Source organism: Haliotis rufescens, unplaced genomic scaffold (assembly GCF_023055435.1).
Source record: "Haliotis rufescens isolate VD_foot unplaced genomic scaffold, xgHalRufe1.0.p SCAF_13, whole genome shotgun sequence".
In the NCBI taxonomy this organism is placed as follows: Eukaryota; Metazoa; Mollusca; class Gastropoda; order Lepetellida; family Haliotidae; genus Haliotis; species Haliotis rufescens.
In genome coordinates, this window is record NW_025963813.1 from 18,935,081 (window position 1) to 18,952,052 (window position 16,972).

The following is a 16,972-nucleotide window of genomic DNA, read 5'->3' on the forward strand; positions in this document are numbered from 1 at the left end:
CAGAAGCGGGTTTGTGAAGAGGGAGGCTGTGTGATTTAATGCTGTCATTCCAGAAAAGAAAACAGAATAGGTGAGTGGGTTGGGGAAATCCAGGATTAGATCTTATCGTTCATGCCTTGCGGGGGGATGGTTTTGAGATCGAATATCCATTTAAGTTCAATGGACCGGTGTCTAGCCGTGCTCTGGGCTGACTCAGGGTCTGTTTTGAGCTGTTGTATGATTTGGTAGTGTAGGTCTCTGGTTGAGTGTCCTACAGAATTGAAGTGTTTGGCAACAGGTTTGTCCCTTTGGTGATTTATATCTGCAAAGTGTTCTTTGAGTCTGATACAGAAGTGTCGTTTGGTCTCACCTACATATTGTTTGCCACATTTGGTGCAGTTAAGCAGATAGATTATGTTTCTGCTTTTGCAAGTGAAATGTGGATGGCATTTATATTTTTTGCCTGTTGTGTGGCTATTGAAGGTGTTGACCGATTTCATGTTTGTGCAGATTTTGCAAGCCTGTTTGTGACAGCTATCATCTAAATTGGGCATCGTTCGGCCACTAATTTGTGGTTTAAGTGGAGGATATGTAATTGCCGCTTTCATGAGGATATCTCTGAGGGTGCGGTTTTTCCTGTATGCTGTGATGTGTGGGACTCGGAAAGTGTCTTTGCAGGTGTCTGATCCTAGGAGTAGGTGCCAGGATTTTTTAATCATGGAGCTAACCTTGAGTGCAGTGGGGTTGTAATCTGTAATAAAGATCACTGGTTTAGTGTCTTTAGGGGGTGTCTGTTTGGGTGTTAAGAGGGATTTTCTCTCTTTGGCGTTTGCTTTTGTTTCATTGTCCAAGAGAATTTTCTTTGGATAACCTCTGTTGAGGTAATACTTTACTAGATTGTTGCTGTGGAACTCATATTGTGATTGCGAGCTGCATATCTTTTTGAGTCGGAGGAATTGACTGTATGGTCCCTTGACTTTGATGTGTCGTGGGTGGCAGGAGGTGTATAGCAGATAGGAGTGTGTATCTGTAGGTTTGCAATATAGGTCAAAATCCAATTGATTTGTTTTTTGATTGAATATGACCCATGTGTCTAGGAAAGCTACTTTTTCTCTAGAGAATTCGGCAGTGAATTTAATTGTGGGATGTGATTGGTTCATTTCTTTGATGAAAGATTCTAACCTAGTGTAGCCTAGAGTCCAAATAAGGAAGATGTCGTCTATGAATCTGACGTAGAGGTTGGGGCTATCAGTGGTTTTGTTGAGAAGTTTTCCAATGTATGGGTACATAACTATTAGACCTGTGAAGATTCGGGTTAGAATAGGTCTTCAGCAACCCATGCTTGCCGTAAAAAGGCAACTTTGTTTGTTGTAAGACACAACTAAAGGCTTGGGTGGTCTGGCTCGCTGACTTGGCTGATGCATGTCATCGTATCCCAATTCTGTAAATCAATGCTCACAATGTCAGTCACTGGATTGTCTGGTCCAGTCTTGACTACTTACAGACTGACGTCATATAGCTGGAATACTGCTGAGTGCGGCGTAAACAACCAACAAACAAGCATAACTATTAATACTTTTAGAAACAAGTTAATGTCATTTTGTACAAATTCAAGGCTTTTCAAGTTATTTTGGTGATTTTCAAGGCCTTTCAAGTTTGACACAAAAAATAAACGCTTTTCAACAGGGACCTTAATAATCAAGACCTTTTCAAGCTGTGCGAACCTTGTCTTAACAAGCTCTTGGACAAGTTTCTTCATGACAGGTTGAAATACATTTTTAAACTAACATATTCAATTTGATTACAACTGAAGCAGAATTCAAAAGCACTTTGCAAGTCAATATAGTTGGGATAATTGAAACCTTGCTATGTCAAAGGATAGGACAAAACTAGATTGTTTTAGGGTAATTTCCGTACATAAGGCTCACAGGCCAAGCAAATGTGAAAACTCCAATTTTCTTTCTCTCCACCTCCATCCCCAGTACGATATAACAGGTCTTATGGTTTCGTTAGGTTTGTTTGTTGTTTTATGCTGCACTCAGCAATATTCCAGCTATATGACGGCGGTCTGTAAATAATCGAGTCTTGACCAGACAATCCAGTGATTGATATCATGAGCATTGATCCACGCAATTGGGTTGCTGAAGACCTATTCTAACCCGGATCTTCACGGGTCTTATGGTACATACTTTTATATAAAGACAGTTGCATATAAATCAACCAGCTATGATTCTTTCATATGAACTAAAGAAATGACTATGTGAGCGTTGTATTACTATCAGTTAACATTATAGTTGTTCCGAATATAATTATATGTGTGGTGTTATTTCTGATTATACTCTATATGGACAAAAAACAAAGATTGTAACATTAACAAATCACTTCAAACCTGACAGAAGCAAACACTTCCTTTGACAGACATTGATTTGTCATTCACCTGATGATGAAATGGTTAAATACCATTACTTAGGCGAAGTACCACCCAACTATCTTGCACATATCAACATGTCGATCCTAGTGGTTGTTCACCACTGTGGTCTTATATGACTATGATAAAGAAGTTTCCAGTTCTTGAGGTGTAAAACTGAATAACACAAAGCAACAAGATTCTGCAGCTCACCTGACTTAGGAAGAAATAAGTATTATCATGTTTAAAATCGGATCAGAATTTCTTTGGAAATAATTTGTGACATCACAGCTGACATCAACAAAGTTTCAGCTCCATGGGCCTTGGAGTTTCAGTTGGAAAGTAAGAAATGCAGTAACTCGAAAAAACAGAGGTACCAGCAGGTCAAAAGGTCACAGCTTGGTCATACAAAAATCAGATAATATGCTTTCAGTCAGGAGAGCTGAAGAAATATATCAAATATTACTCAGTATGTAAAAATATGTTTGCTGTAAAATTGAAACAGCACTAATGTGGTTTTGAACGTTCCACTTGCTACTGGCTAGCATATTTTCTTTCAGTCTTTTATGTACTTCTTGTAAATCAAGAGAACAGAGACTATTCCTGCCTACTCTGTGATACCCTGTCGGTGAGGATGTCTGTATTTTCATTGCTTAGATACATCAAAGTTTGCCATTGGTTTCAGATGGCAAAGTTTCAATGCACCTTGTAAGACATACCATATTTAGTTCTGAAAAAATTCAATTAGATAATTTCATAACCCCTGCTTTCTTGATAGAATTATTCATTAGCACTGACACTTGGGGGCAGACTAATCTAACCTGTTCTGTAGTTGTGTATTCTCTGAAGTGCATACAGTCTTGAATAGCTTGTCACATATTTCCGACCTCTTCAAGTTAAACAAATACAAAAGTTTGATGGCTGTTGAGTGATACAACTTTACATCTGTTCCTTTGTCATTATGCCCTGAAATGAAAATAGGCATAAACAATAAAAGTGTCAAGTACTGTTATGATAGAACTAACAGTTTTTGTCCACTAGTCCTCATATTGATAACACACAGCAAAACCCTTAAAAATGGCAAATTCTAGTAGTCCTTATGATACCTTTACTATTGAGTGAGTAAGTTTGATTTTACGACGCATTAAGCAATATTCCAGCAATATCACGACGGGGTACACCAGAAACAGGCTTCACGCATTGTACTCATATCAGGAATCGAACCCAGGTCTTCGGCGTGACGAGGAACGCTTTAACAACTAGTCTACCCGACTGCCCCTCTTAACTATTGGGCAGTTTAACAAATGTTATATTTGGGATAGTAAAGTACAGATTCCTGTACTTTTTTGGGTTGAGTGCCATCTGGGATTCAAACCCACACTTCCACCCACCTAATCGCCAGCACACAAACTCAGCAATCTAACCCACTTAGCCACTGAGGCTTCCACAATAATGAAAGTCCGACAACTTGCACTGTGTATTAATATTGGGCAGTTTGGCAGTTTCTATGACTGTATTGACAATAATATGAACCTACACATAATGGGTAAATAATATGTGAAGATGAAGAAAGAAAAAGAAAACAAGAGCAGCGCTTTACTTTTGCATGCAAACAACTTTAACCACTTGTAAGATAAGGAAGCATCTTCACTTGGTAATTGGTGTAACAGCAGACTTATGGCGACTGGGTGGTTACAATGTGAGACCTGGCTGTATGTGCATCAATGTAACAGGACATTCGTAACAAATGTAATAGTGCTAGTACCGAAAACAAAATAAGACAATAGTCCAAGGATAGGCTTTGGAAAATGCACATTGGATGACACTCTTTTGTCAACATGCCATTAGTTCCTATGATGGCTTTAAGCAATATATTTTGATTTATTATCTTAAATCTATTGTTGCTACATCTGATTTCAACACTTAATCATTATATTCAATCAGAATAAAACAAAAAAAACAAAAAAACACAGTGTCTAAAAGTCTTGTTAATGTCCAGTATAATAGGGTTTCACTGGGAACAGTCCAGATTAATGGTGTACAATCAGGGAGTAACAATTACAAAACATTGTACCAAAATGGTCAAAGCTTCTATTGATTTTAAACATTCTATAATGAAAAGACCTGAAAACACCATAATAGTTCAATAAAATGTGCACAAACAATGCCTTAACTGCACTAATAAACAGGAATTTCAGCTTAATATTTCATGTACCTTTCCTAACACCTTTAGGCCATGAGAATATTTATGAACAAAAGTTGAAGTCTAGGACATATTTCCATAAGCCAAGTCTAAATCCACCACCAACCCTAAATTATGAAGAATTAAGTTACAATGTCTGGTAGAAATTAAGAAGATGCTTTTATAAACAAATTCCTATTTATGAATTTTCACTGGGAACAGTCCAGATTAATGGGGTTTCGCTGGGAATAGTCCAGATTAATGAGGTTTCACTGGGTACAGTCCAGATTGATGAGGTTTCACTGGGAATAGTCCAGATTAATGAGGTTTCACTGGGAACAGTCCAGATTGATGGGGTTTCATTGGGAACAGTCCAGATTAATGGGGTTTCACTGGGAACAGTCCAGATTGATGGGGTTTCACTGGGAACAGTCCAGATTGATGGGGTTTCATTGGGAACAGTCCAGATTGATAGGGTTTCATTGGGAACAGTCCAGATTGATGAGGTTTCACTGGGAATAGTCGTGATTAATGAGGTTTCACTGGGAATAGTCCAGATTAATGAGGTTTCACTGGGAACAGTCCAGATTGATGGGGTTTCACTGGGAACAGTCCAGATTGATGGGGTTTCACTGGGAACAGTCCAGATTGATGGGGTTTCACTGGGAACAGTCCAGATTGATTGGGTTTTATTGGGAACAGTCCAGATTAATGGGGTTTCATTGGGAACAGTCCAGATTGATGGGGTTTTACTGGGAACAGTCCAGATTGATGGGGTTTCATTGGGAACAGTCCAGATTGATGGGGTTTCATTGGGAACACTCCAGGTTGATGGGGTTTCACTGGGAACAGTCCAGATTAATGAGGTTTCACTGGGAACAGTTCAGATTGATGAGGTTTCACTGGGAACAGTCCAGATTAATAAGGTTTCACTGGGAACAGTCCAGATTAATGAGGTTTCACTGGGAACAGTCCAGATTGATGAAGTTCACTGGGAAAAGTCCAGATTGATGAGGTTTCACTAGATAAAGTCTATATTATTGGGGTTTCAATGGGAACAGTCCAGATTGATGAGGTTTCACTAGATAAAGTCTATATTATTGGGGTTTCACTGGGAACAGTTCAGATTGATGAGGTTTCACTGGGAACAGTCCAGATTAATGAGGTTTCACTGGGAACAGTCCAGATTAATGAGGTTTCACTGGGAACAGTCCAGATTGATGAAGTTCACTGGATAAAGTCCAGATTGATGAGGTTTCACTAGATAAAGTCTATATTATTGGGGTTTCACTGGGAACAGTCCAGATTGATGAGGTTTAACTAGATAAAGTCTATATTATTGGGGTTTCACTGGGAACAGTCCAGATTGATGAGGTTTCACTGGGAACAGTCCAGATTAATGAGGTTTCACTGGGAACAGTCCAGATTGATGAAGTTCACTGGGAAAAGTCTAGATTGATGAGGTTTCACTGGGAACAGTCCAGATTAATGAGGTTTCACTGGGAACAGTTCAGATTGATGAGGTTTCACTGGGAACAGTCCAGATTAATAAGGTTTCACTGGGAACAGTCCAGATTAATGAGGTTTCACTGGGAACAGTCCAGATTGATGAAGTTCACTGGGAAAAGTCCAGATTGATGAGGTTTCACTAGATAAAGTCTATATCATTTGGGTTTCACTGGGAACAGTCCAGATTGATGAGGTTTAACTAGATAAAGTCTATATTATTGGGGTTTTACTGGGAACAGTCCAGATTGATGAGGTTTCACTAGATAAAGTCTATATCATTTGGGTTTCACTGGGAACAGTCCAGATTGATGAGGTTTAACTAGATAAAGTCTATATTATTGGGGTTTCACTGGGAACAGTCCAGATTGATGAGGTTTCAATGGGAAAAGTCCAGATTGATGAGGTTTCACTAGATAAAGTCTATATTATTGGGGTTTCACTGGGAACAGTCCAGATTGATGAGGTTTCACTGGGAATAGTCCAGATTAATGAGGTTTCACTGGGAACAGTCAAGATTGATGAGGTTTCACTGGGAACAGTCCAGATTGATGAGGTTTCACTAGATAAAGTCTATATTATTGGGGTTTCACTGGGAACAGTCCAGATTGATGAGGTTTCACTAGATAAAGTCTATATTATTGGGGTTTCACTGGGAACAGTCCAGATTGATGAGGTTTCACTAGATAAAGTCTATATCATTGGGGTTTCACTGGGAACAGTCCAGATTGATGAGGTTTCACTGGGAATAGTCCAGATTAATCAGGTTTCACTGGGAACAGTCCAGATTGATGAAGTTCACTGGGAAAAGCCCAGATTGATGAGGTTTCACTAGATAAAGTCTATATTATTGGGGTTTCACTGGGAACAGTCCAGATTGATGAGGTTTCACTAGATAAAGTCTATATTTTTGGGGTTTCACTGGGAACAGTCCAGATTGATGAGGTTTCACTAGATAAAGTCTATATCATTTGGGTTTCACTGGGAACAGTCCAGATTGATGAGGTTTAACTAGATAAAGTCTATATTATTGGGGTTTCACTGGGAACAGTCCAGATTGATGAGGTTTCAATGGGAAAAGTCCAGATTGATGAGGTTTCATTAGATAAAGTCTATATTATTGGGGTTTCACTGGGAACAGTCCAGATTGATGAGGTTTCACTGGGAATAGTCCAGATTAATGAGGTTTCACTGGGAACAGTCAAGATTGATGAGGTTTCACTGGGAACAGTCCAGATTGATGAGGTTTCACTAGATAAAGTCTATATTATTGGGGTTTCACTGGTAACAGTCCAGATTGATGAGGTTTCACTAGATAGAGTCTATATTATTGGGGTTTCACTGGGAACAGTCCAGATTGATGAGGTTTCAATGGGAACAGTCCAGATTGATGAGGTTTCACTTGGAACAATCTAGATTAAAGGGGTTTCACTGGGAACTGTTCAGGTTAATGGGTTTCACTGGGAACTGTCCACATTGATGGGGTTAGCTTCATCTGTGTCTCACGCACCTATAATTTCCAGTAGAGTCTCCACATACTGCAAGGGTGACAGAACTGCAAGTTTGAACTCAAGAGTTTTCAGAATGCGTAATTCTGATTGAAGAATACTGCCTGCAGTGTAGTTATGGCCAAGTTCACATAAGAATCTACGGGCTCTGTTAACTGATATTATCTGAAATGAAAGAGGAGTAGTTTAATGTGTGATTAAACAACACATAAGTTTCTTCTTTATGGAAGCAGCACAAAAGACAATCAGAGGTAAACAAAACAATCTACTATTTACCTATGGAAGGAATTGATACACAGGTTAAAAAGCAAGGACAAGAATGACATTTTCAAATTGTGTATGTTACTATCCATACAGACCTTCACTGGGTTGATCTGTTGACAGAACCACGAGGATGACTTTTGGGTGTCATCTTGAAAACTGGAAGTCTGAGACTCAGTCTAATAAAATGAAGTCTGGGCTTGCATACTAACTAAAGCATAACATTCTGAGAATATGGATGTTTTTTATAATCATACTTTTGATGTTGATAAGAACAAAATGTCAACATTTCAAAGATGTGATTTTCATACTGTATTTCGGCCATATTGCATACATGAGGAGACTGCCCCATGGCCTAGTGGTAGGGCATCTGCCCGTAGAGTGGAAGGGGTTTGATCCCTGTCCATGTCATACTAAAAGATGTTAAAAGATGGTACTTGTTGTTACCATGCCTGCCACTCAGCATTAAGGGGATAAAACAAGGACTGGTCAGCTTGGAGTCGGTATACTGTGTTTTCAAGTAAAACTGCGGATTTAGGATCTCAATGTGCTAGATAATAAAAGGTCAGACTAGCACACACACGCACGCCGCAATACAAGTGCAATAATCTTTAACATGACGTTAAACCACACTTCACCTAACCATATGTGCCGAAACAAACATTTACAATAAGAAGTTGCACATCTTCAGGACAAAACAATGCGTTTTCTGGCTGATTAACAAAATGCGGACGCCACAAAGACTTCATTGACATGTCTTAGTATTCTTCAAATCACTGATGATGACACTCTTGAATTCCATGAGTCTGTCTGTATAACTGTATTTGAGCAAAATGAATTGGAAAGATGTTTTTATTCTCATTTCTTCCAAGATGAATGTACTTCTACTGATAAGTGTGCTGTTATTTTTGTTGAGAGCCGTCACAGCCATTATAACTTGACAATAACTTAGTTCATATTACATCAAATATCATATGTTGTTAAAAAATACAGATAATTAGGCAATTTTAATTAGAAGTATAGAAGCTAAATTCCTGCATTTGTTTTAGAAATAGGGAAACTTCAAAGCGGTAACGTTTTTTTAAATGTAAATTGCAGCCATCAATCCTAAAAATCAAATTTGAGTTTCTACAAATGAGGTAATACAGATTCTTATATTTTAGTATTATTAGCAATTTAATAGTTTTGCAAGCATTATTCATAACTATTACCATTTTAATGCTGTCCAGAAAATTACAAATTAGAACCAATACAACTTATTTATAAACATGACCCGATATTATACAGCCATTTATTGTCTGTTATTATATTTTAGTCCATGATTATCTGCTGCATCACTCATTCTAACTAATTACTATAAATATGCCATTAACAGAATCCTGATACATGACAACTAAAGTTCAGCAGTGAAAACAAAATCCTAACAGAAGACATCCTTAGGTGTCTGGTTAGTACGAATCAAGCAGCCATACTGATGTTAACTAATTTTTATACAGTTGCGCCTTTTTTCATATTTTATAATACATCTGTTAAACCTAGCAGTGAATGGGTACCCAGTAGAATGCGATGGTTATGTGACTGGTAACCTTCTAGCACCTCACAGGCAGCATGGGTTGTATACTCCCTAGGGAGATGAGAAAGAAAATTGAATGTACACGGATGCAGTAATAATGGGTGTTGGTGCTTTGACCGTCAATGGATGGCCCATGCACATTACAAATATCCATTTCTTATCATATTATTATTAATAAGGCACCAACAAAAACATGTCTGCATTTTAAAGCACACAAAAACACAGTACCCTGTGGTGGGATGTGAGTTTGCTTGCAATCTGACAACAAGAGGTAATCCGAAGAGCTTGCTGCTTGATGATCCTCTCTAAGATCTTGTCCCAGTCCGACCTCTTGGTTTGGCTGTCTGATGTAAGGACATGATTATACAGCTCCTCAATGTGTCTGGTCATGAACCTGGGCACACAAAGAACACACAGCATGAACATGGTGAGATGCAGGTGGTACTCCTGCAGGAATTCTGCAGGTTTCACTTCCAAAAGACTATAGTACTCACTGTAGTGCTTTCCTTACATATACAGACAAGCGTAAAGACTTTACAGTCAAACTGTATATTATTTCAAAGTAGCTTTGGCTACTATAGCTTATCTAGTACAAACAGAGCTGTATCATTTCTGTGCATACGATAACTTGTCCAGCAAAAAAAATTGGTGAAGCACCAGACTAATTATATTTCACTGTAACTCATGAACTAACTCATGAACCAAACAAATAAACTGTCACAACTAACATTGTACTTGTAGCATTCTAACACATTGTTGTCTCCACAATATTAAGATTTGAATATCAAAACTATGATTTATTTAACTAGAAAAAATATATTGAAAAAACATTGAAGTACTGTTATTATCATTCTTTTTCATACTTTACTTCAGAATGGATTTAAATGGCAACTGGTTAGTTAAACAAATGTGCCAGCTGGTGGATAATGTTGACAATGTACCCCAATGGTATGGATTATTGCTTATGGTACCAACTACTGAATTTGCTTGGCCAAGGGTCGAGGCAGCTGTGAAGGTTGTCTCGCCAAACAACTATACGCCATAATCTCTACACTTAGTTAAAACAACAAAAGCAAACTACCCACTTAGTGAAATAGTTCAGGAGTAGGGATTAGATAGAGAGGAACAAACTGAGAGCGATGAAGCTAAGAAGGATGCCCATATGTTAACTTGAAGTTGGTTTCTTTACAAGTAACTATATTCATATAACAACTTGATAAGATAAAGTTTAGAGTATCTTTGAAAAAAAATACAAACATACATGACCATATATTTCATATAAGAGATTAAATGAGGTGAGTCAACCAATTAAAAGTAAGTAATCGAATTAAAAAGATATTAAAGTAACACTGGTATAAATATGTAACATTCCCCTTGCCACTCTTAAAACAAGAATTGCAGGTAGATCAGCTATCTATCAGAGATCTCCTAAAGCTAAGAGAAGCAATAATGAAGGCCAAAATAACTCTATTTCTGAAAGATGGCCAGCTACTCGAAGGTATCTAAACAGATCAGCCAATTTCTTTCAATTTATGAAAATAAAAAATGAATTCATATCAATACGAAAAAACAAATCTTATCAAAAACATAAATCTTTTTTATACGAAAAATACCAATAGATATGTATGTACCCTACTCACACACGATTCCCAAAGAGTGGCACGGATCAACCAAAATTGCTTAGGCAGCAGATGACCTCTTAATTCTCTCAACACTACCGTCAAACCCAATTGTCACCAACCGAGCCCCTGCTGTTGAATCCATTTTATCATAACTTTTTGTTCAGCAATGAAAAGAAAATACTCAAGTTCCTTAATTTCTACAAACTAGCGACTTTGGGTTTTTAATTAATTATAAACAAAAACAATCTGGATCGTCCTATCATTGATTGGATGAAATGGACACAATAATGGCAACAGCGGTAAACTCCACATGCAGCATGATCCCATATTACGAGTATTACAAATTACAATCTTTTGTTTTATTTAACTCGATTTTCTAGAATTATTTACATTGATAAAATTTTGTAAAATTATTCTCATATATAATCAGGATGATTTTTTGTCGATAAAGGAAATATAAATATTAACTCAGTTTAATATAATAATGTTAATATAAAAATCTTCTGACTCATGAAAAAACCATTCTATTTTAATCATTCAGTTTTCATGTTGTTAGACTAGTCCACTTCAGGATAAAGGGAACAGGCAGCTGCCCAGCTTTATGGTTTTTGACTCTGATGATTTTGTCATGTACAGAATTTGGGAGGATACCGCTGTGGTTGTGAACTAGCTGACATAGTAATACACCACGTGGGAACGCGGTTTCATAGTTCAAATGCAGTAGAACATGAGTTCCACGTCTTTACAAACTGTCCTTTACATTATTTAAATTATGCCAAAACATGAAAACTGTTTTTGGATTTTAGAAACAATATTTTATAATGTAGCTACGTAGCTACGTGGGAACGCGGTTTCATAGTCCAAATGCAGTAGAATATGAGTTCCACGTCTTTACGAACTGTCCTTTACATTATTTAAATTTATGCCAAAACATGAAAACTGTTTTTGGATTTTAGAAAAAATATTTTATATTGTAGCTACAAATTTTGAATATATTTTAAGGTATTTTATTTTACCTGCTTTTTATTATCAATTATTTTAGAAGTCTCTCCATTCCACATGGCTCAAATCACATCTTATTGTATTTGATTTGTATTCTATCTGAGGTGAGACCGGAATATATTATGTCTGACTGTGATATGCTTGAATACTGCTTATAACATTCAGTTACTGTGCTTTCTGAAAACATGCAGAATAAGTGCTTGAAATATTTATCTATTTATCTATTCTTATTTTGCTTTATTAGTCTAAACATTACAGTAAAACTGAATCTACTTTCAATCACATTTTAGCATTAAAATAATTGTTCTAAATAACCTCAATATTTTATTTTTAGAAATAGCAAAAGCTTCGCATCTGGGAAACATTTTCTGCAAATTTCATTGTTCCCACACACATATATACTCAATAGTTCTTCTTCACCGCTTTAATTATTTGTTTCACTGAAAGAGCTCACCTATTGAATATTTCCACTGCTAAAAGCTTTACTTGAGCTGACATTTTCATCCTGTCACATGCCTTGTAGAGCAAATCAACATGCTTGAAACTCTTAAAGCAATCCTACAACAAACATCAGTACATCAAGCTTGACATATTAGTAAATGAGTATAAATTGTAATATTTTCACCTAAGATATCCTTCTAGTCAAGTAATGTAGGGAATGCAAAAGGTTTTAAGTACCATTGGGCACCCTGGTCAGACCCTCAGCACACTCGCCACTTGAAATAGAATCACAAATATCATGATTATTAATTATAGAAGATAACTGCATGTGTGTTAATACTTATAAAATAAAAACAAGCCATCAGGCGATAAGGAATACTAGTAAGAGTAATGATAAGAATTGAAAAGTACGCTTTTTAAGAAATATCCATTTTGTGATGAACATTATCATTGAGTTTTGATCACGTGGTTACAATCTGGTTGGGATCAGTAGTCAGGTATTAGCACACATAAGCTATCTTTGTTAAATAATAAATGTGATATTTCATTATTCGAGGATGAGGACAATAGTCATAAGAAGTTATCTGGATCTGGTGGTTTGGTTTGGTGACGGCATGTCACCTGACAGTGTGGGTGTTCATCAGGACCATGTGCAGAAAGGTAACCTTATCGGCTCGGTATGATTCAGAAGCCATTCCCCTCCATCCATATAGAGTATTGTAGGTTAGTATTTAATTTTTTTTTGTATTTTATTGATTAACGCTGCACTCAGCAATTAGTTAGTTGGCCACCAGTGGAAAAGAGGCTTAGTTTAGATTTTTGTTCCCACATTTTCCTGTATACCGCCGTCATAAAGAAGCTGGAATATTTAGTCAGGGGTGAAAAACAAGATTTTCGTTCCCACATTTTCCTGTATACCTTAAACCTTTGCTATTGCATAAAGGAGGTATCTGTTCACAATTTTCATTGGGTAGTAAGCTTGCAAGTGTGTGTGGAGTTTTCAGGAAGTAAAAAATTGCATAAATTGAAGGGAAAATGCATAATTTGACAAAATTGGCTGTAACATTTTTATTAAGTCATTAAACTATCCAAATTATGTCTTTGATTACAGGTAATGTGTTCGCTTATCTCAATTTGGCAAACATTTTGTTTCATATAACTGTTATTCTAATTCACAGTGGAAACATTGATAAAAATAATGTTTTTTTACTTCATTTTCAAATCGTGTGAGTAGGTTAAACACTAATTCCATTGAATTGTGACAATAAAAAAACCACTATAACTGGGTATCAAAATCTGCCTGAACCATTGTACTATCCTATACACAAAACAAAATGAAAATATATTACATAGGGGCTGAGATATTGTATACAATACACACCAAAAAAACCAATTTGGACGAAAATTGCTTATTGAGATATGGTGGTAGATTATGTTGATGTAGTGGATGAGTGGGATAATTGCAACAATGCTTAAAAACACCAAACAAGTAAACTCATAAAGAAAAATGATGTTTCAAGTTTTTCTGTGAACATCTACGATTTCAAGATGGCCGACATTTTGACCTGTTTTCAAAATCAAGATCTAATATATAGTTCTTCAACATGGTCATGTAATATATCATATGAAAGCTTTTTTCATTGTCTTTTCAATGATGTACATTATTCACTGACTTCTGTGGTAAATTGATCCCCAACAATGAATAAAAATAAAAATTGAAAGCTAATTTCTCTAGCGACTTCAACCAATACCCAAATTTAGATTTAAATTAAATCGACATATTTTCAATGCAGATATACTGCACTTTTTTGTGAGCATTTCACTAGTTTATCATTTGAGTGAAGAAACAAACATGAGAATACTTGAAGTATAATAAAATGTATTAAAAATAAAATATGAAATAATGTCACCTCTAGTGCCCTTCATCTGGAGAGGTAGGTAAGTTGTTTCTGTTTAGGCATGACATAGCACAACTGCATCCAAGGGAACATCCCATGTTGTTCTTGGCACAGCCACACCTGGATGAGGAGCATCTGCCTGTTGTGCATTTACAGGTGAGCTTTCGTTTCTGGGTCATTGGGATGGGTTCTATGACAGACGTCCATCTATACTCTTCTGGTGGTGGAATGTCAGCCTTTCCTTTGTGTGCAGAACACCACGTGATGCAAATGTGCTGACATCTGAGTAGAGGTTGTGTGGTGGGAGTATCACAACTGCATCCATGGGAACATCCCATGATGTTCTTGGCGCAGCTACACCTGGATGAGGAGCATCTGCCTGTTGTGCATTTACGGGTGAGCAATTCTAGACACAGTGCTGGCTTTCGTTTCTGGGTCTTTGGGATGGGTTCTATGACCTCCTCAGTAGACGACCACCTATACTCTTCTGGTGGTGGAATGTCAGCCTTTCCTTTGTGTGCAGAACACCACGTGATGCACTGGTGCTGACATCTGAGTAGAATTTGTGTGGTGGGAGTTCCTCAAGGTCTCCAACTCTGTGGAACATGTCAGCTGTAAGTGTATTAATGCTAGTTGCAGTCGATGCTGGATTGTACACTTTGATGACAAATGGTTCTGTCTTTTTTATGTTGAAGGCACCAGTTTCTTGGTTTCTGTTGGTTGCAACATATATGGTTGGGCGATAAATATGTTCCAGGTCGACTTCTTGCCAAAACCACTGAACTGGCTATTTGTTCATGGCTACAACCATGACCGCATGGAATGCTGGTATAGCTGCTACAACATCTGGAGTGAGAGATTGATGTACATTATCAACTTGTATCAATAACACATCAGTGCCTCGGTTGTGAATGACAATGTGGTCGTACACATTGCATGAGGCATCCATGACATTCATCATCATTCGTGTATCTGCCTCTTCATGTGTTTAAAGTAGATTTGGTATTGCTGCAGATTGGTCTAAGGAAGATATTACATCATCAACTGGTATGAATCGAGGTGACAAGCTTTTGTTACAGTTCATTAGAGTTTGTTAGAGTATAACATAAAAAGGACAGAATCATTTGGAGGTTGGTTGGTGTTGCTAGAGAAATTAGCTTTCGATTTATCATTTGTTTTATTGTTGGGGATAAGATTACCACATAAGTCAGTGAATAAGGTACATCATTGAAAGGACAATGTAAAAAGCTTTCATATGATATATAACATGACCATGACTATATTAGATCTTGATTTTGAAAACAGGTTAAAATGTCGGCCATCTTGAAATTCAAGATGGCCGTCGCAGATGTTCACAGAAAAACTTGAAACATCATTTTTCTTTATGAGTTTTCTAGTTTGGTGTTTTTAAGCATTGTTGCAATTATCCCACTCATCCACTACATCAACATAATCTACCACCATATCTCAATAAGCAATTTTCGTCAAAATTGTTTTTTTGGGGGTGGGGTAACATTGTATACAATATCTCAGCCCCGATGTAATATATTTTCATTTTGTTTTGTGAAAAGGATAGTACAATGGTTCCGGCAGATTTTGATACCAGTTATAGTGGTTTTTATTGTCACAATTCAATGGAATTAGTGTTTTACCTACTCACATGATTTGAAAATGAAGTAAAAAAACATTATTTTTATCAATGTTTCCACTGAGAATTAGAATAACAGTTATATGAAACAAAATGTTTGCCAAATTGAGATAAGCGAACACAATCAAAGACATAATTTGGATAGTTTAATGACTTAATAAAAATGTTACAGCCAATTTTGTCAAATTATGCATTTTCCCTTCAATTTATGCAATTTTGACTTCCTGAAAATTCACGCACACACTTGCAAGCTTACTACCCAATGAAAATTTTGTACAGATACCTCCTTTATGCAATAGCAAAGGTTTAAGGTATACAGGAAAATGTGGGAACGAAAATCTTGTTTTTCACCCCTGGCCAACTGACTAAATATTCCAGCTTCTTTATGACGGCGGTCTGTAAATAATCGAGTCTGGACCAGACAATCTAGTGATTGATATCGTGAGCATTGATCCACGCAATTGGTATACGATGACATGTATCAACCAAGTCAGCAAGCCTGACCACATCATCCCGTCAATTGTCTCTTATGACAAGCATAGTCGTCTTTTATGACAAGCATGGGTTGCTGAAGACTATTCTGACCTGGATCTTCACTGGTGAGTATTTCACTTATACCTTTGTGTTGCCATTCAGTCTCTCTGAGTTCATGGCACTGAGATCAAGAAGCCATTGTTCCAAGAGTTCAGGTGTGACACCACTCTCCTTGTGGTTGAAGAAGGGCTCCTGGGGGGTTCCAAATATTCCCACATCATTCTGAAACATTTCGCATGTGTACATTGAACATTCAAGTTTTATCGTTTTTTCCATTATTTCAGTTCCATATGAAAAGAGAAAAAACTCCAAAATAGGAACATATATATCCCTTCCCCATGCTAGTACTGAACCTGAAGTGAGGTTTCAAGTTTGGGATTTCAAGTCAAATCCTCAAATTTAACTTGTCTT

General features: G+C 37.0%; 1 protein-coding gene across 3 annotated transcripts in view; it reads right to left on the bottom strand.

Annotated features, from left to right (window-relative positions):
• The window catches only part of LOC124132253 (cyclin N-terminal domain-containing protein 1-like), a 37,931-nt gene that overhangs the window by 17,780 nt on the left and 3,179 nt on the right, over positions 1-16,972 (bottom strand). For all 3 annotated transcript variants that reach the window (XM_046496093.2, XM_046496094.2, XM_048394295.1), the window contains 5 exons: positions 16,646-16,783; positions 12,495-12,598; positions 9,645-9,810; positions 7,585-7,747; positions 3,208-3,352 (listed from right to left, as the gene is read on the bottom strand). In XM_046496093.2, the coding sequence (XP_046352049.2) occupies positions 3,208-3,352; positions 7,585-7,747; positions 9,645-9,810; positions 12,495-12,598; positions 16,646-16,783 (716 nt within the window). The remainder of the gene's footprint in view (positions 1-3,207; positions 3,353-7,584; positions 7,748-9,644; positions 9,811-12,494; positions 12,599-16,645; positions 16,784-16,972) is intronic.